This window comes from Leishmania martiniquensis, chromosome 35 (genome assembly GCF_017916325.1).
Source record: "Leishmania martiniquensis isolate LSCM1 chromosome 35, whole genome shotgun sequence".
Lineage (NCBI taxonomy): Eukaryota > Euglenozoa > Kinetoplastea > Trypanosomatida > Trypanosomatidae > Leishmania > Leishmania martiniquensis.
This window is the reverse complement of record NC_090170.1, coordinates 771,899-791,729: the sequence shown is the minus strand read 5'-3', so window position 1 is coordinate 791,729 and position 19,831 is coordinate 771,899. Positions and strand designations below refer to the sequence as shown.

The following is a 19,831-nucleotide window of genomic DNA, read 5'->3' as shown; positions in this document are numbered from 1 at the left end:
AGAGTTCGAAGAGGAAAGCAGCCACAGTCTTGAGTCGACAAGCGCGCAAACGAATGTAGCAATTTGTTGGCAGTCTGTCAAGGCCCAATCCTGTGTGTGTGTGTGTGGCTGATTGTGCTGGACTCCATTCTTTCCACCTCTTGATGGAAGAAAGGGTAGCCGCAGTAAAGGCTAGGCCGAGGAAGTCATGGGCGACACACACACACAGAGAGAGATACAAACCAGGACTTCTGATAGCGTCCTCACGCCCTCCCCGCTCGAGCTTTACGATCAATGGGGGGAGGAGGGGGGGAGGTGCCCGCTCACTAGAGCACCGTACGCATCGCCCAGCGGCGCGGCTTCCCACCGCCCATGCAGATGCCCAGCTGCCGCTTCCTCCCTCACAGCTCCTCTTCTGAGCGCCGTAAGTGGGCATTTTTGTTCTCTGCTCGTTGGCTGCATTCTCTTTGTTTCTTTTTTTGTGTGTGTGTGTCGGGGGAGAGGAAATGAGCGCAAATGAAAAGGACGAAAAGAACTCCGCGTGCGCATGGGGCGTTGAAGGGCACTTAGATGGATGGGGAAAGGGGGGAAGAGGGCGACGGCCCCGAAGAAGACAAAGACAAGGCCACCTCAAGACTGCCGCTCTGAGGAGCACGAGGGACGGAGTGAGGGGAAGGGAGCGCCAACAAAAACTCGTGATAGTCGGCACCATGCCGGGCACCACGCAGCGAAATGATGGGCAGAAGCGAAGTGGCAGCGGGGCGGGGGTGGGAAGGGGGAAGGGCGCACACGGGCCTACGGGCATATGCACGCGTCTTCGGGTACCCCCCTCTTCACGTCCCTCTCGCACGGATGCCCGCCACCCCCCACCCCATACCCCCTTCTTCCCTTTTCGGCTCACCGCGTCCTCCAGCGCGCATTCCTATCCGTCTTTCAGTTTGCCGTCTTCTTCGTTTGCGATCTCCAGCCACCCTTCGTCGTCTCGGCTTGGACTACGCCCCTTCCCCATCCAATGGGCGGACTTCAAAACACAGCGCACACAGACAGGTCACCGCACGGTATCGACAGTGTCTAGTTCTTTTCCAGCTTCCGCAGCTTGGCGCCTCCATTGAGTAGGCGGACATCAAGCTCGTGCGCCTTTCGGACGATAGCCTTGCGAGACTTGGCGCCGACAGTATGGGAAATGACACCAGCGTACTTGCGGTTCTGCATCACGAGCATGTAGAGATCCTGCACATTTTGGATTGGAAAGCTCTTGAAGCCCGAGGGAGTGATGTACTTGGTGGCGCGGTCGCTACCGTAACCCTTGTTCGGCATCGCCTTCTGGCCCTTGTAGCGGCGACGGACCGGGGAGTCCTCACCACGCGGCTTCCGCCAGCTAGAGCTGAGCTGCGGGAAGAGCTCATAGCGGTGGCGAGTGAAGCGCTTCGTGCGCTTCTTCACCACGGACTTCGTCACCACTGGTTTGACCATTTGAGTTCCGTTGCGCTGCGTGCGACGTGACTTTCAGTATTGGTGCACGCGAGGTCGCAAGTGAGCGAAGCGTACCAGAAAAGAAGTTAGGGGGATACGCACCAGGTACAACGGCGAGTACGCCGGGGGGTTCACAGATGACGGCGGAGAGAGCACACGGAGATAGTGTGAAGGAAAACGAAGGGGAGGTATGTGTATGTGTTGCGAAATGGGAAGGCCCACGTGCAAACAGGAAGGAGACACGTAGAAATGTCATCAAGGGACCCCCGAGCAGAGGAACCATGAGCGAGAAAGGGGAGGGAGAGAAGATGAAGGGACGCTGCTACCCGGCATTGACTGCTACGTGTCTGTTTCCAGTCCTCGAAGGAGAAACACACACACACCGGAAGAGAGAGGGAGGGAGGGTGTTGCATGTGCCCGCGCGGGTGCCTGTATGTGTCTGTCTGTCTCTCTGTGCGCGTGTGTCCGCCAGGGATGCTCACGTTGGAGCGGGAGCGGGAAGACAACGAAGAGAATATGACGGCAATGCCGCAGACGAAAAAAAAACAGGTCCTCGACCAGGAACGCCCTCACCGCCATACTTGCCATCGTCACAGGCACCGATACAGACGTCCACGATGTCGTTCAAGTGGGGGGAACTTCCTCTTTTTTTTTGCTGCTGCTGTTGCTGCTCTGGATGCCGCGCACGATTATGTGTGTGTGTGTGCGCGCGTATGCGGGCTCCATCCAGCGTCACGTCTTTCCTATATGCCATTTATCCGCATCGGCATGGGCGCCAAAGAGGATTCAGCACTGGCACACACACACACACACAGACACTCACTTCAACGGCTGTTCGCAGGCAAAGGCGACTGGCGTTTCGGCAATCCTCTCGCGTAAAACAAAAAGGGGAGGAACAGATAACCAGAAGAGGACACGGTGCGAGGGGGACAGCATATCCACCTCAGCGTCACAACTCCACAGAGGTAGAGAAAGAGTCGCAGAGCGGCACGGGTGGGGGGAGGGTAGACAGAAACGAACGATGCGGGCGAGACACAGACTCGAATCAAAGCTGGCGACCGGCCATACCTCGCGGATCCGGTGCCATCCTGCCGGCTATCGGCCCCCACCCCTCCACGTCCTTCGCGCCCTCCTCTCTAGCCCCCCTGTGTCACGCTACTCATCGCGTAGTCGTGGGAGTAGCAGGCACGCTACCGGTGTCGGAGGCGGGCACGCTGCGCGTTGCTGTACTACGTGGCCTCTTCGCCACCGCTGCCTTCGTACTCATCTCTAGATGCTTCATAGCGGCGCTGCGGGGGTAGCAGTAGCTCAACGCCCCACCGAGCGCGGCTGCTTCCCTCGCAAGCCTCTTACGTGCTGCACGTCGCACCACTTGGCGAAAGAAGAGGCTCGATGGCTGCAGGGGTACCGAGCGGGTGGTGGGAGAGCCGCTGTCCGCAATGAGCCCCCGCCGCACACGGCAGGCATGCTGGTAAGTTTCACAATCAACGCATGTGTATGCCGGGAGAGACACAGTAGCAGAGCGAGCAGGGCCGTGCGCTGCAGCGCCGGCATCAGCCAGCTGACAAGTGAGCGTGAGCGGGATAGTCAGCACTGTGCCGGTAGACACCGTGGGTAGCACTCGCAGCGTCACCGCGACCGTGCCGGGACCTTGCCACGCCCACGTCTGCAGGTGCACCACTGAGGCAGGAGACGCGCACGCCACCGTCAAGCCGGTGGGTGGCGCGAGCAGTCTATTGCCGACGGCGTCGCGGAATTGCAAAGATACCGTGAAGGGCACCCCAATCACCACTGCGTTAAACGTGCCGCGCACGCGTGTGCGGTGGAGGTCCACCACACCAGGTCGCACCGTGTACCACAGCGGCGACTGCGCGATGGGCTGTCCATGAAGGAGAATGAAGAGACGATGATCGCCGGCGCGCTGCGGGGCGTCAAAGCGAATCATCCACCGCCCCCTGCCGGTGTCCTCAACGTGCGGCTCCCCCACCTCACCCATCAGCCACAGCCCCTCCCCACCGCGGCGCAGAGGTTGATTACACAAATTGCGCCCCTGAACCTCAATGAGGACGGGGCTTCCAGGAAAGATGCGGCGCGGGATGCGGCGCGCGGTAGTCCAGCACGCCGCGCTACGCTCCCGATCCACAAGCCGAAGCACCTGTGGTTCGCAGACCGCCAACTGCATGAGCAGCAGCGACGCAATGTGCTGGGAACTCAGAAGCTGCCATGAGGGGAGAGAGGATGGCGTCAGCGCACCAGGCGGCTGCCGCTCCAGGCACAGTAAGGGGCAATAGTACGCAAAAATGCCATCAGGTGAAAGGTAGCAGGAGCCGTAGAGGCCGGGTTCCAAGGTAAGCGTCACTTGCCGCACATGACGCCGCACCACGGCACCAAGCTCCGTGTCCCACCCAATGCTTACCCCCTCCACAAGCCGCTGCAGCACCCACTCGCTCTGCTGATGCACCAGCAGTCGCATCGCGGAAAGCATGTGGGCTTCATCGCCGGCAAGCTGCTGTATTACCTCTAGATCCACGACAAGCCTCGCCTGCGGCAGGTACGCCGTCATCCGCTGGGTCATCATCTCGTACACTTCCGCCAGCCGCCGCCGGTATGTGTCGCACTCCTCTTGCGCTAGTGTGCGGGTGATTTCTGCAGCGATATCGCTGCGAGACGGGATCTGGTTAGCTGTAAAACACAGCATCAGCTTGTCGCCGCTGAGTCGCACCATCGCCTGGCGACGGGTGGTAAAGAGCACAAGAACAGACCGCAGCCGGCGCACGAGCGCGGCACTGAGAATTGCGGCGGAGTGGAACACATCGTACGCGGTGGCCGCCGCGCGAGCTATCGATTTCCGCGATGGAGAGGCTGCCTGAGGCCACGGTGAGACCACTGCGTCGATCGCTTCCACCGTTTCAGAAAGCAGCAGTTGATTCAACTCATGCACCGGCATTGCATCTAAGGTGGTGCCCTCCAGCTCTAGCTTGAACCGAAGCAACTCCGACGAAGACGGCGGCGGTGGCGGTGCCGAGACAGCTGCAGCGCTTTGGCCACTCCCCCTGGAGACCTCCACCCGCCGAGGTAGCGCGGTCGACACAACCGCGACTCCCTTGGGCGCGGAGAGAAGCTGACGCGCCACTTGCAAGAAGCGGTCCCTCGTGTGGTGCACCCGCACCAAAGCCACATCCGCAGCAATGGCCCGCCCAATCGTGGCCTGGCAGGCGTACACCACGTCCGTGTGTGTCGCCTCGTTGAACTCGATGCAGCACGACAGGTATGCGCCATCGCGCAGCGTCGGTGCGGCGGGAGTCGCCGCAGCGAAAGTAACTGGGAAGCGTTTGACGGCGCGATTCTCGGTGACGTACTGAAAGCGCACCTGCAAGCCAGTCATCCCGGCCTGCGGCACCCCCGTAACGGCCGTCGCCAGGTCATCAGCGTCCACCTCGGCCAGAAGACTTTGGAGCGGGCCACTAACCCAGTCTATGAACGTGCGCAGCGCATCTCGGACGCGCACAAAAGCAGCGCCGTACCTGTCAAAGTCTGCCGACGCACTTGCGGCCCTATCGGTTGTCACCGTCGAGAGGCTCCAGTCTACGGCGACGGCGCTGTGCTGAATGACAGGATGCGCCTGGCGCTGCAACAGTCGCGTCGCGCGTGCGCTTAGGCTTCTGAGCTCTGCCTGCCACGCCTCGCGTTGTGTGCGCCGTGTACTGGGCAGCGTCGCCATCACGTCTGGGACGATCAGTGCATGCTGGGCCGTTGACAAGTACAAGGAATGTGACAGTGCCGTGCCGGTAAGCGCGGCAAACTGCTCGGCGCGGTGAAGCACCACCTGGATCTCAATGGAGTCAACGTCCGCTACCTTCCCCCGCTCTACCCCCACGGCCGACGCCCATTCAGTCGTCGGTGCGCCGCTCGAAGACGTGACGTCGTAGGTGCCGAGAACCAGGGACGTGCCAAGCCACCGCAGCAGCTGCGTCTGAGTCGACAGACTGCACTGCCGGTACGACTCTGGTTCGTAGCGAATTTTGTACGGGAAGTCGTGCAAGAGCAGTCGCAGCACTTCGCGCTCGTGATCCGGGGTGAAGAGGCCGTGCAGCACCTCGGTGCAGTAGTCATCATGCTGAAGCACAGAAATGCCGAGAAGGCGCACATCGCTGAACCGGACGCGCTGCGTGCTTGCTAGCGCTCGCGCGGTTGCTTTGCCTGTCATCGGCTCATCTTTGCCGTGCTGCAGCCGCTGTTGCTCACGCTCGCCATGCGCATTCCCCCTGCCGCCTGTGGGTGGTGCCGTGGGCGAGGGTTGCGACGCCGCATCGCGCGGCGGTGCGAAGCCGGCAACGTTGGCCACCTCCCACATGCCAAACACGTCAAACAAGATGGTGCGCACAGCAGGGCTGAGCGTTGGAACCCAGCTCAGGAACGACGGAGACACGAGCACCGCCTCCGTGCGAGTCGCAGCAGCTCGGCCGCTTGACTGAAGAGGCACGATGCTCTCCCCAGCGGCCCCGCCCAAGGCGCTGGCAGTGCCGAATTGCATCGCGCCACTGGAGGCGATACGCATGGGCAACGATGGCGCCGGCTTCAGCGCATCAGCTGCTTCGTGGAGACGCTGTAGCACCTGCACAGTGCGCAAGACTGCAGCAGGGTCCCCAACCGCGATCGCATACTCTAGCGGAGTGAGACGCGACCGCCCGGCGGGTCTCTGAAGCGCGCCGTACAGCGCCAAGCTCAGTACCTCTACACCGCTCTGCTCACCACTCACACCGCCATGGCGGGTCGATGACGCCACGTACGTGCGAGCGGCTGTACGCAGAGTTAGCTCAACGAACTGGACCAGGAGCTTGCCACCGCAGTGGCCCGCCATCACGTGCAGCAGCGGCACTGCAGAGCACGCCGCCGAGGCAGTTTCGCCCGCTCTTGGCGGCGTGCCGCTTGCGCCCTTTCGCGTGTGTCCATTTTTTCGTTCTGGCGGCGCCCCCTCCGTGTCCATGGCGCCGCTGTCGCTCGCGTTCATATAGCTGTCGAGCAACGCAGCGCAGTCCAGTGCGGTGTGGGTGAGCAGGAAGGAGGCGCACTCTGTGTGCTCATACAGCGCTGCCAACTCAAAGGCATAGCGGCCGGTTCGCACGTCTTGTGCTGAGGGGTCGCTCATCTCCAGTTGTACGAGCATCTTCGCGACACTACAAGAGCCGTTTGCGGCAGCCACGTGCAGCGCGCCGCAGTCATCCGCGACGTTGTAGTCAGCAAGCACACGCAGGCCAACCGTGTTGCCTGCCTGCACGCACCAAAGAAGCAGCGACTCAGCACTGCGCAAGGACGGTGCGACAGGCTGATAGGCCACTTCCCCGACTCTCAGTCCACGCGCGGCGGGGCTCTGCTCATACTCGTGGCGCACCTTCTCTTCCAGTGCCGCGTTTACCTCGAGGACACCACTTAGCCAGCCATACCGCTGCAACGTGGAGTCGCACAGCATCAGGCGCGTTTCAACGGCACCGACTCCGTGCGTGCCTAGTCGTGCCAAGAGCGCGTGCGCTGTTCCCCACTCACCGCAGAAGCTGAAGAGCACTCGCAGGAGCTCGTGGAGGACCCGCGCACTTCCAAAGACATGCGCGAGGTGCAAAGGGGTGTGGCCGTCGATGTCCTCGCGTAACGTAAGCAGCGCGGAAGCCTCAGCGTGGCCGCCCATCAACTGCGCGCCGGGCGGCACTGCTAGCTTCAGTGCAGCAGCCGTGGTGCGCCAGCACCCACCTACCGCCGCGCAGTGCAACACGGACGTTTGCCTCGATATCAAGTCGCCGGCATGGCAGAAGTTCTGCACGAGCTGCACGGCGAGGTCGTCGTAGCCGCCCAACGCTGCTAGCATTACAGCCGTGCGGCCGCACGAGTCGCAGAGGGAGACGTCGGCGTTGGCCGCCAGAAGCACCTCGACGGCGGCTCGGTGACCGTGCGCGGCGGCGAGCATGAGTGCGGTGCGTCCCTCCCTATCCCTCTGGTTCACCCGATGCGGCTTTAGCAGCAGCGTCACTAGCGACGTGCGCCCGAGAGCCGCGGCGACCATCAGCGGTGTCTGACTCTGTCGCATGCGACATGGCTGGCTCATAGGCACTTGAAGGGCCGCAAGCGTCTGCAGTGCGAACGGCTGTCGGTGCTGCAGTGCGTGGTAGACGCTTGTGCAGCCCTGCGCATCTGCGGCCGCCTCCACATCAGAGCGCTGGCAATGACGGGCGACCTCGATGAGAACGTCTTTTGGGGCCCAGCGTGCGACAGCGTGCATAGCGTGCCTGGCGCTGCCGATGACGCGTGCCAAAACGGCTGGGAGCTCCTCTGGCAATAGCGGGAAGAGGTAGCGCGGCGGCGTCGGCTGACGCTGCTGTCCTTGCCGGTGATCATCGCTGTCAGCCATCTGTTCCGTCGTGTAGAGGTGGTCCGCCAGCTGCATGATGGTCATCAGAAGCGGCCACCGCCGCAGCGAAGCAGCGACAATGACAAGCAGGTTGATCGTCTCCTTGCGCGGAGTGGCGGCGGGCCAGGAAAGCAAAAAGGTAAGTATATCCTCATACGTCTGTGCCGTCGCGGGACTGTGGCGGCGCAGGTGCGCCTCTGCCAGCATCGCCATGCACATTGTCAAAGCGTCCATGCAGCACACTTCGTCCGCCAGGAGTGTCGGCTTGGCACTTGTGCCGGTACTATCGTCGAAGCAGGACTCGCAGTGGTGCCGACGGTGCTGCGGACGGCATCTCGATCCTTGGCGCGGGCGCCATGAGCGACGTCGACTACGAACGCTCATGGTAGCCTGCAGTTGCGCGTGGTGCCCTTTCGCGGCCGCTCGCCTGTCCGCTGCCATGGCAACTCGGGTCGCCGTGGCGCGGTGGTATACCAAGGAAGGCCCTTGTACGGAAATGTAATGCACCCACTCTAGACTGCCGGCAGCGATGGCGCAGGTCAACGAGGTCATACTCGTGAGCACGTATGTTCCGCCAGCCAAGAAAAAGGCTGCCGGTTTCACCTGCAGCTGGCGAGAGACGAACGACGCTGAGACTGCGCAGCCGCGCGTTACTGCTGTCGCGTCATCGGCGCCCGCCTCTGCATCTAGGGCACCGAGACGGCGTGAATCAGTAACATCAGCATTCGTAACAGGAGTCCCACCGCTGTCGAAAACGCTGAAGACATCGCCCAAGAGCTTGTGCTGAGCCGCGTGACGGCACACTCGGTCCACCGCCTGCGACAAGCCAAAACCGCTGAAGATAAGGGCAAAGATATCGCGGGCCGCGATGTAGAGGGATCGCGGGTCGAGTACCAGTTCGACACGCTCAAAGCACGGAAACCACCTCCAGCCGTCAGCGTGCGTGGAGGCGAGGGCGTAGAGGGACGGCGCAGTGACTGTGGCGCGAGTGTGCGGGTACGAAAGCGCAGACCCGCTGCCGTCAGGGCCCACCACGGGTAAGTGGAGTCCCATCATCTCCGCTGTCAGAGCGCTCACGGCGTCCTCGTAGCCGAGTTCTGCTGCGCTGTGCAGCACTGTGTAGGACCTGTATTGAGCGCACCGCCTGTGCCACAGTCGAAGGACGCTTGCGAGGTGTAGGCACAAGGACAACGCCGCTGCGGAAACTGGCGCGGCAGAGCTACGTGCACCACACTGCGAGAGCAGCGCCGGCGCCACACCGCGCCCTATGAAGCCAAGAGCTAACAGCACAACCGCTCCCTCAGCGCAGCCGCGCCACAGCGCGTAGTCCACTGCCGCCGCCATCACGCACGTGCTTCGCCGGCCACCCTTGCGCCATAGCGCCTGCGCCGTTGCGGCCAGCGTGGTCAGCTTCCATGAATGAAGATTACACTCATCTGCCATTCGCTCGACCAACAGAGATCGAAGCACTGGAACAAGGCGCACGTCTGCGGCAAAGTAGGCAAGAGCAGTCAGCTTCCCCCGAGTGCGCGGCACGGCGGCGTCCTCGGCATCCTCATCCGCTTCGGCGCCGCGGGAGGCAGCCAAGTCGGCCAGAAGGGCCGCACTACCATAGCACTCAACAAGCGCCTGCGCCACGTGCACTAACCCCTTCGCCGCAGCGATGCGCACCGTGCTGGCAAAACGCAGCGGATGGCCAGCTGTGGCGAGCGCGCGAACACAGTCGGCCAGCGCCGCCTCTTCCTCGGGCTGCATGCCATGGCGTGCACTCACCACCAGCCCGCGCAGTGCGTCGCCGACGCTCCGGCCGGCTTCCTCTTCCGTATCCTCGGGCCGGAGCGGTGGCGAGGCTGCTAGCAATAGGCGCAATAGCACATAGTCTCGCTTCCACGCCGCCAAGCAAAGCGGGCTGATTACCGAGGTCTGGATATGCTTGAGCGGGACATGCACTGCCATGGCGGCGCTGGGGCAACTGCGCACGTGCACGGTGCATCCGGCCTTGAGGAGGTAGGCCACAACGTCGCTTTGGCGCTGATGCACTGCCATGAGAAGCGGCGTCGGGTGTGTGTCAGGCGCATTCGGCGATGACCCTGAAGAGTGGCTGAGCCAGCTTTGCGCAAGGTCTACACAGTAGTACTCTCTCAGCAGTCGAAGCACATCCAACCGCCCCGCCGCAGCGCAGGCCCTCACGACACAGCCGAGCCACGAGCACGGCACATGGCGGAAGTCACTCAGATGGTGCGCCTCTACAAAGGCATCCAAGACGCAGCGCACCATTGCAACGCATTCGCCATGGACTTCCTTACCTGTGGGTGCTTCGACGAGGCGGGTGAGGGTGTCGGCAATAAGCTCCAGCGCTGCCGTGGCGGGGGCGACTTCGGCATGCTTCTCCCCTTCCTCAGCGTCGCTCGTGGTGTGAGTGAGCCGCTGCGAAGCCGCCGCTGCCTTCCAGCGCTGCTGCTGTGCGTAGTGCACCGCGGTCATCAGCGCACTATCTCTGCTCCTGAGCAGCATGCGCCGCCCATGTCGCGTTGCAGGGGCAATGCCGGCGGCAACAAAGAGCGCCACAAGAGGCGCCCTGCGGTAGCTGTCGTGTGCCATGGCGTAGTCCGTTACTGTCCACCCTCGCACGTCGCGCAGCGGCCACGGCGGCAGGTGCAGGCCGCACCGGAGCAGCTGCACCAGGTCAATCTGACCTGCCTCCACGGCGTAGCTGTACACGTCCCGTACTTTCACCCGATGCAGCAGCGTTCCGATGGTAGCCCGCCGAACAGTGGGCACGACAAGCCGGTGGAACGGCTTCGGCGGACGATAGAGGCCCCCTCGGCCAGTTAAAGGGTTCGGCAGCAGCCGAGGGGCTTTGATGGTGAGGGGCACCAAAGTTGGCGCAATCAGCCTCGTTGGGCGAGGCGGCGGTGGCGGCGCTGTTGAAAGCAACTCCGCCCACACTGTCCTCGGCAGTGCCTGTAGGCGCTCCGCCAAGATGAGCGTGACGTTAAAGCCTCCCACCGCGGCAGACAAGTGCAGCAGCTCAGTCGGGTGCACCTCAGAGGCAAGCGGGTCATAGGCACGAGCCAAGTAGGACGCCATGCGAAGCCCCTCGCACCTCCGCGAGGGGCTTGTATACAGAAGCCCTTGCAGCGTGCGAAGAAGGACACGCGACACGTCGAGTGGGTTGATAAAGCCAGACCCTAGAAGGCCGCGAACCACGCTCTCCAAGCTGGAGCTTGCCGCCTGCTGAAGTGCGGTCCATGAGCCGTCCCGAGAGGACAAAGCTGCCCGACTGAGGATGAGGACCTGCGCCACCTCGTCGTGGCCCTTCTGCAGCGCGACTGCGAGGGCAGACCCCTGGCCCGTCGTAGCGTTCACGTCTGCGCCAGCACACTGAATCAGAAAAGCCGCAGCGGCTGCATCGCCAGCAGCAGCGCAGGCCACAAGCGGATTCATAGCCCTCGCCTGCACATCGCACAGTTGCCTTTCGACACACCAGCGAACGCCGACGGCGTCACTTCGGGCGCAGAAGCGGCACAGAAGGACATTGTCACGTTGCAGCGCCGCAACTGCACCGGCGCAGCACTCCATCACCCAGGCCAGGAGCGGCTCTGCACTGGCATCATATCGGTGGGTGAGGAGGAAGAAGAGAAGGTCTCGAGTGTCATCTGGCGTCTCTGCCGTTAGCGCACCGTACTCGCAGAGGAGTCGGAGGAGGTCGGCTGGCACGGTAGCCACATCATTGCCACGGCGCACGGCGTAGAGTAGAGCGCATCGCAGTGGTGTGTAGCTACGCCGCGCGCCACCGTATGGGTACTGGTGTGCGGATTTGGCAGCTGCCACGGGATCCGCGTCCTCGACGAGCGGGTAGTTCCTGCGCTCGCTGCTCCCCTGCAGGGAGTCACCGGCAGCGGCCCTCCGCTGCTCCTGACGCTTCATTTCGCGCTCTTCAAGCCTCCGTAGCCGGCCGCGCAGGACACTGTGGCGCACGAGGGCAACGTTCTCCCAGTGAGGTCCCCACTGCGCATCAGCAGTCATAGACAGCGTCGGGGGGGAGAAGGGTCTCGCCGCAGCGGTGCTCTGCGCTGCGACGGCGCCGTGATGCTTCAAGAGGATGGCTGCCACACGGGCCATTCCAAGGCCACACGCAATGTGCAGCGCAGAGAACCCGTTTCGGTCCTGGACCGCGGCGGCAAGGGTGCCTGGTGGGCACTGCGCCAGCATCAACTCTACTACACGCCATCGCCGCGCCTTCATCGCCACCAGGAGAGGCGTGCTGCCGTTTGCGTCGGGCTGTGCCAGGCACGATGCTGGCAGATTATGGAGGAGGTACTGCACGCACGCTGGATCACCGCTGGTCGCGGCCACGTGCAGCGGGGTCTGCCGACGGTAATCATTCAAGAGTTCGGCGTCTGGGCCGCCACATACGGAGAGACGCGCGGCAAGGCCCAGGTCCTCAGCGATGTACCGCACCACATCCAAGTCAGAGCCAGCCGCGGCAGCGTGGAGTACGCTTTGGCCAGAAAACGCATCACGCGCCGTCACCTCCTCGGGAGAGAAAAGGTAGTGGTGCACCAGTGACTTCACCGCCGTCAAACTTGCCCCATCGCGGCAAAGGTCACCAAGGGAAGGTGAGTAGAGGCGAAACAGCTCCACTGGGGTGTAGCCATTGCTGTTGCGCATAGACTCCCCCTGTAGCGCCTCCGGCGGAACCTGAAGCGCGCGCAAACGAGCGCACAGCAATCCCACTAACACCGCACGGCGGCGCGCCAGCGCGACATGGAGTGCGGTGTCGCCAACGCGGTTGGTAATTAGAGGGTTGGCGCCGCCTTCCTCAAGCAGCACCTTGGCAACACCGACGTGATTCCCCAGCACAGCAAGTTGTAGCGCGGTGCATCCTGACTGTCGCTCGACCGCGTCCACGGCGATGTACGGCTGCGACACTAAGAAGTGGACGGCGGCCTCGTGACCGACCTGCGCCGCTTCGTGCAGAAGCGTGCGGCCTAGGAGGTCTTCTGTGTTGCCGTTCCACCGAGTCACGCCAGAGCACCACGTCTTGACGTTGAACGGCCGCCCATAATGAGCGGCGAGCGTGGTGGGAGAAAACAACCCTGGGCTGCTGACGGCAGCCACCCTTGACTCGCTGCGCATATCGGGGAGCTGCAGCTGAAGACGTTCGGCCACCACGCGCTCTGCGCGGAGTCCGCCCTCAGAACGGTCGCCTGGGGTGACGAAAATGGCTGCCAGGGCATAACGCTTCTGCTGCGGCAGGCGAGCCACGTCCGCCATAGCCATGCTCCTCTCCTCCTCCTCGTCGTGAGAAAGACGCTGATGGTGCCCATGTGATCGGTGCCGCTTTGGCCGACGCCGGTGTGGCACCACAGCGAGCGGCGGAGCCGCGTCGGGAAGCCACCGCGTGCAGCTGCTCGAGCACACACGCTGCCTGCTCCCTAACGTTGCAGCGCCGAGTACTGCCGTGCTAGAAGAACGTCGCTCGCCTGCCGGCAGGCTCGCTGACGGCACGCCGAACCGTGGGTAGCGCGGAAGCACATCCTTAACGTGGAGCGAGACCTCCTTGACACGCGCGTAGGCGCGGCAGCCACCACAGTGCACAAAGCTGAACGTCTCCGTGAAGTCAAACGGGTGCAGTGGGGTGGAGGCGATGGTGTGTGCCTGCTGCGCAGAGACGTTTGTCGGAGCCTGCTTCACTGCCGCCGGCCCGCCGTCACCGCCCGTCGCCAGTGAGATCAGCACTGACCGCACCTCCGCTAGTGTGGTGTCTAGGGTAACATTGATGGTGGCAATGAGTTGACTGCCACACGAGGTGGCAGTGCACACAAGGCACAGAATAGGTGCGCGAGCTGGCGTTAGTTCGAACGGTGCCTCCATCACAAGTGCCGCCCCAGTGTCCTTTTTTCTTTTGCTGTGAGGACTGAATCGATTCGGTGCAGACGCGGCGCCCCTCTTAGAGCCAATACGATGGCTCGAAAGCAGCGGGAGAGGAGGTGGCGTACCGTAACTGCAGACAGCAAGGAAGCTACGAGAGAGTGAGGCGTGGTCGAGATGCGGCACCACTGCGGCGAGCGAGACGCCGCGAAGGAGACAGAGTTGGTCGAAATCTAGTGCAGGTGCGGTAAAACACGCATGAGGATGTACGTTGCGTACGAGTGTGCGTCGCCGTCTCAGCTAACCGATTGAAGTGGAGGGAGGGGGGTGGAGTGGAGGGGTACCAGAGAAAATGAGCCACCACATAAGGAGGCCGAGAGGAAAACAGCACGACGGGAAAGAGAAACAGCAACGAGAAGGGAGGGCGCTGCAATCGCCGTGGGAGCCGCGCACCAGTCGCAGCAATTCCTCAGACGGGAAAATGGAAAGAAGTGCGTCCGCTCTAGTCTAAGCCCCCACACGCATAGACACGTTCAAAAAAACGCGCCAGAGAGAGGAGGGGGGCGAGATGGAAAGGGGCCTGCCGTGAAGTGAGGATGAGTGCCTCATGCGATAAGCGCAATCCTCCTCTTCTGCTGAAAGAATATACACACATATATATATATATGTATGTATAAAGGCGGCAGAGGCGCTCTTCGTCGAAATGACGCTCTCACTATTCTCCCTCTCCCTCTCTTTCTCTCTCTCTCGTGTGTGTGTGTGTGTAAGGAGGAGGCAGAAAGGTGACAACTCTTTGTAGGAGCGGTAATGAGTGGGCGAGTGTGCGCTGAAGCGGAAACATCGGCAATATGGGCATCGAGGGGGGATAGGGGAAGAGGCGAGGCAAACTGCTAGGGAAGCGCGCGCGCGTGTCCATTTAAACCCGAGAGCGTCATGTGAAGAGGAGTTTAATCCCTCAAAAAAAATAAAAAAGAGGAGGAGCACACACACCACCCCCTCCTGGAAGTGGCGTGTATGCCGGCTTGCGCACGCTACCGTGCAAATGTCGCCGCACAATTGCAGCCCCCTCAGCGATGGTGTAAGCTGGGGAGGGGGGCATAGGCTCGATGGTGGCAGAGACCGCCCACATCACACAGCTCCAGCACATCCTCCCGAGAGAGCATGATGCCCCCCCACACCCACACCCAACCGCTCCTCCTCCTCGACATACTATCCTTCGAACGCCAAAGCCGCTTTCAGCCGCACGTACGCCTGCGGTGCTATGCACCATCGATTCCGCGGTGCCTGCCATACAATCAGCGACCGCCACCCGCTCACCTGCGCACGGGTTGCGACGCGCCCTTGGCTCCTTCCAAAAAAAAGCTAAGAGAGAGGGCGGGGCAGAGTACTTGTGCGCACACAAACAGAGAAGGGGGAGCGGAGAGTGCGCCGCGTGAAAACAAAACGAAAAAGGAAGGCCGCCGCGGAGCACCCCCGAGTGCAGCTGTGTGGCGAGCTGGCACGCCACGCATGGCTACAGTGCGAGAGGAGAGTAGCTTCGGCACAGCTCCTCCAAGTAGGTTGCCCACCATTGCGCCGTCCCTGCAGCTGGCGAGGAAGAGGCCGCTGCTTTCTGGTCAGTGGCCGTTAACCACGGCAAGCCGGCACCTAATGCAACTGTCGCTGGGGCAAGGTTATGTTTTCTCGCCACAACGGCACTTGTCTCGGCTTTTGCCCGCGCGCTGCTCTCTTCTAGCAGCTGCGCCTGAACGCAGACACGCAGCTCCGCCATGCGCACTAGCATGTCTCCGAGGCTATATGTGGTGGCTGCATCGTCGTCAGAGCGCTGCGTAGCGACGGAGAAGCGCGAAACCTCCTCTTCCTGAGGCTGCCTGCGAGGCTGCGCACCGCTTACGCAGAGCTCAGGCGCTGCAGCAGCACGGCAGCCACAGCGCCACCGATGCGATCGAAGTACTGCGGCTGAGAGACCGCCAGCGATCAAGGTGCACGGTGTCGTCTCACAAGACAGCGGCAAGGAGGTCATGGCAGAGCTGCTGCACAAAGCAGTCACAAAGCGGTGCCATCCATATCGCACAGAGGCGGGCACCCGCGATCGGTGACTGCGCAGCTGATCCTCGGTAACCCTGCCTGTGCCCTCGACGTCGACATGAGCGAAGAGCTGGGCAGCGGCATGCTGCACAGGAGCCGGCACCGCCATGGATGTCAGCGCGTCTGCCAAATCCCTTTGGCCGCCGTTTCGATGAAACGTGGCCGCTGCAAGGGGTGGTATAGATGCCGAGCCGGGCGCCGCCCTTCCCACAATCCTACCACACTCCAACGGTCGCCCACTGAGCTTGTCGAGCGACACTCGTACGCCCGTCGAGCTCAACAGCACCGGGCGAAGCAGGGTGCCAAGGCGGCACAATGCGCCACCCCACACACCAACTGCCTCTGGCGGGCTGACGGCATACAGAGCAAGGAGAAGGTCCTCGTTTCCCAGAAGCTCCGACAGGCATGCCGGGCTGATGCCGGTCAGAACAGGTGCAGCCGGCGCTGGTCTGCTTGATGCAGTTGCAGTCCGGAGCTCTTTGCCGAGGGCCCGAGGCGATGCCGCAGTCCAGCCTGCGGGTGTCGTGCCCTGCAGCCGCTTTTCCTCCTCTGAGGCAGCGAGTCGCTTTAGAGCATAGTAAACGGACCCGACCTCCTCGATAGCACAGCACAGCGACAGATGTGTCACGGTCAGCGGCAAAGGGTACGCCTCCAACCACCGTTGAAGCAATGAGGAGACGTCGACGAGTGCTGGCTCATGGCAAGGGCACGCACCAACAAGCGTATCGACAAGCCGCGAACACGCCGCGGCGGACGATGAAGGCAATACCGCCTTCGCCGACGGGGGAGGTGCCCACAGAGAAAGAGACTCGACAACACGTGTCAGAGACTGCGTCAACTCTTCCTCCTTGACAGTGACCATGCACGTCGTCACTGGCAATGCGACATGCAGATGACTGAGTACTCTGCTCACTTCTCGGCAGCACGGCAAACCCAACTCCGCAGCAGTGGAAGTGATAGCATTCATGGCCCACGCGTCGGTGCGCTCCGGAAGACAGCAACGACTATGGTTGGCGCGCACCCATTGCTCCAGCAAAGCGAGAACACGGGCCCACCACGCAGACTCCTCCATCTGCGCGGTAATGTCAGCACTCATGCTGGCAGCGACGAGGACGAGCGTAACGTGCGCCGCCACGACAGGATCAACAGAGCATACCCAGCAGCTTGCCCTAACCGGTGGCAGCAGCACCCTGTACATGTCGCACGCAGAAATAGGGCGCTGATCGTCTTTGTCGTCTCGTTTCCCATCGATGATTGAATGGAAGGTGCCGTTCGCGGCTTCGCATAATTTATCCCCTCCATAGCTGCCAACGCGACTGCATCTCAGCGCTTCGATGATAGCCCGCTGCTCCCGGGATGGCATCCGTCGGCACGTGTAGCGCAGCCAACCATGCGACGCCTTCAGCAAGGGAGCATTCCGCATCAGCGCGAAGCACGGATGATCGTGCAAAGCAACCGCCGAGTCTCCGGAAGCGGTCACTGAAGCGCTTGTGAGAGCAGTCTCCTCGGAACCTGGGGAAGGGGGCACGTGTAACAGCGGCGGCACCGATAAAACGTGCGTTGTGAGTGCGATCATACACCTCTCCAAGCGCCATTGGCCCTCGCAGAAGCTCGCGGCCCCGGTGATCAGCCGTGCCAGCGAGGGGGAGAGCGCTGAAAGCGCGCGCCGCAGGTGCAGCACGTCTGCAAGCTCTGCGCCCCCGCCCTGTCCAGCGTCATGCGCAAAGACAGAAAGAAGTGACACGGCCTCCTCGACGAGGCGCCGCGGATAGTGCTGAGCACCTTCCACGACGGCGGCTAGCCGTGACTCCCAAGGCACCAGTACGTCCAGATGTAGGCACCGCGGATCGGCAGTGATAGCATCCACTAGCTTCTTCATGTTCACGTGTGCCAACCCCACGCAAGCAGAAAGTGGCGACACTTTACCAGTCGTCCGCGCGTCAGAGGAATGACAGAAGGCCGGGAGAAGGGCTACACGTCGTGCGAGCGTGCACACGGCCCGCACATGATGCTCCACCACCTCTCCCAGTGCAGCCTCTGCCGCGGCAGAGAACGAGCATGCCCCGGGAAACAGAAACGCATGCATATCCTGCCGGAGGCTCGCCTCCAGCAAAGGAAGCGGTAGAGTGGCTATGTCGCTCCTCACTGAGTGTTGTACGTGAACGTCTGTGTGGTGGCAGCGCTGCTGCAACGCTAGCGCCGCTGCATGCGTCTGGCACGAATATGGGCCGCGCCAATGATCCTCGCAGGTGCCTGTCGGTTGGCAGCGCCGCGATAGCGTTCTTGTAGAGGCGGTGTTTACAGAGACGCGCTGGGAGAGCGCGGCCGCTGGAGCCGAGTCGGCCTTCGCGCTCGTAGTCGGGGATGGGCGAGGAAATGCCTTGCCCTTCTCGGCGCACGAGAGGTCCATATAGGAGATGAGCAGCTGCTGCACATACGCGCACTCTAACGGAGACATCCACTGCGGCGTGGTGGCCAGCGCGCGGGTGGTTGATTCGCGGCTTGCGCGTGCGCATCCTGCGCACCAGGCGACAAGCTCTGCTGGGAAGGCGCCGGTGTCGCACTGAAAAGAACGCGCGAACACCGTCCAGCTCACACAGGGGTCGCAGCTGGGCGGCGAGGGAAGTGCAGGAGGAGTGGTAGAGGGATCAGAGGCTGGGGAGGCCGCCTCTCGCCCCGGGGCGATAGCGTCGCGTGGGGTGGTCGTCGTCGACAAGGCCAGGCGCAACATCGCATGCGCCAGCTGTTCAACATCATTGTGCACCTCCGCTGGTGTGTCGGCCGAGACAAAGCCTTGGCCAGTGCACGCGGCTGCGTGAAGAAGCGACTGCAGTGCGGCGGCCACGTCCGCCACCCCCACGTACCCGTCATTCTGTCTGTCAAGATAAAAAAAGGCCGCCAGCAGTTCCTCCATGTCGTTTTCCGTCAGAAGATGCTGCGGGCACGGCGGCGGCACTGGCGATGACGCAGACGGCGACTCCAGCGCAGGGGAAGGCGTGCCGCTGTGCGGCGACCGCGTACAGTCGCCCATCCAGATGTGCTCCACAGCTTGACGGTAGAGGCGGTGCTGCTCTGGGGCCACAGTCTCACCCTCTAACACTGGCCTCGCCCCACACACCAGTGATGCGGCTAGGCAGTTGACAGGAACGGCAGCAGCGAGGCGGCTGGTCGACGGTGCCCGTAGCGGGGGCGCCGAGACGTCACGAAAAGGGGAGGGAGAGAAGACGGGCTGGCGGCCCACTGGCGCGCATGGGCTTCGAGAGCGGCTAGCATTATCGCTGCTCTTTTCGCTCCTGGTGTCACCCACCAGGCGCGCCATCTTGTCGCTCACAATCGGCCAGTATGTCTGCATGAAGCCGCACAAATCCAAAGGGCGCTGCTGGGCAGCGGTGGCGCACCGCGTGGGGGCAACATAGGACGTCGGGCTCCACCACGTCGGATGCACCGTCGGTGCCATAATGCCAGGCGCTTCAGGGGAGGAAGCAGAGCCGTTTCCTGCCCTCGCGCTTGTGAGGGCAGGGAAGAGCCGTGACACGGCGTCGCCCGTCACATAGCCGTCGCCGTCCTCATCGACGGCAAGGAAAGCATCACGAAGAAAGAAGTAGATGAACTCAGGAATCGCCTCTGCCTCTTGACGGGCAGCGTCGTCGGAGAGGCTGTCCAGCACCTGAGCACGGACGAATACACGCGACGGCATGCCAGCGTCTCCTCTCTCCTCGGTGTTCGAAGGGGACAACTTTGCACGCTACAACGCGGGAGCGCGTGAGAGTGGCACAGAAGAAGAGAAGGCACAATGGAGTACGCAAACACGCATCCACATGCGCGTCATCCAACTGCGCTTGTCAACGGTGGCGGGCACGCTGGTTTTTTTTTTTGCTTCAGAGGAGAGGAAGAAGTGATCGGGAAAAGGGGGGAGGGAGGAGCGCAGACGCACCGCACCCCGCAGGGGAATCGATTGGAATGGAGGCGGCAGACCAACAACACACACCTAACGGAAGAGAGAGAAGCGCGTCT

At 62.4% G+C, this 19,831-nt stretch overlaps 3 protein-coding genes across 3 annotated transcripts; all 3 read right to left on the bottom strand.

The window, feature by feature from the left end:
• Positions 1-1,050: 1,050 nt before the first annotated feature.
• LSCM1_00959 (uncharacterized protein) lies at positions 1,051-1,452 on the bottom strand (the record flags this gene model as incomplete). The annotated part of the gene is made up of 1 exon (XM_067318585.1): positions 1,051-1,452. One exon carries the CDS (start codon positions 1,450-1,452, stop codon positions 1,051-1,053), a length of 402 nt encoding a protein of 133 aa, XP_067174690.1.
• A 1,159-nt stretch (positions 1,453-2,611) lies between these two features.
• LSCM1_00958 (uncharacterized protein) lies at positions 2,612-13,732 on the bottom strand (the record flags this gene model as incomplete). The annotated part of the gene is made up of 1 exon (XM_067318584.1): positions 2,612-13,732. The coding sequence occupies one exon, from the start codon at positions 13,730-13,732 to the stop codon at positions 2,612-2,614; it is 11,121 nt and encodes a 3,706-aa protein (XP_067174689.1).
• Positions 13,733-15,242: 1,510 nt separating this feature from the next.
• On the bottom strand, positions 15,243-19,514 carry LSCM1_00957 (uncharacterized protein; the record flags this gene model as incomplete). The annotated part of the gene is made up of 1 exon (XM_067318583.1): positions 15,243-19,514. The coding sequence occupies one exon, from the start codon at positions 19,512-19,514 to the stop codon at positions 15,243-15,245; it is 4,272 nt and encodes a 1,423-aa protein (XP_067174688.1).
• Between the last annotated feature and the right edge of the window lie 317 nt (positions 19,515-19,831).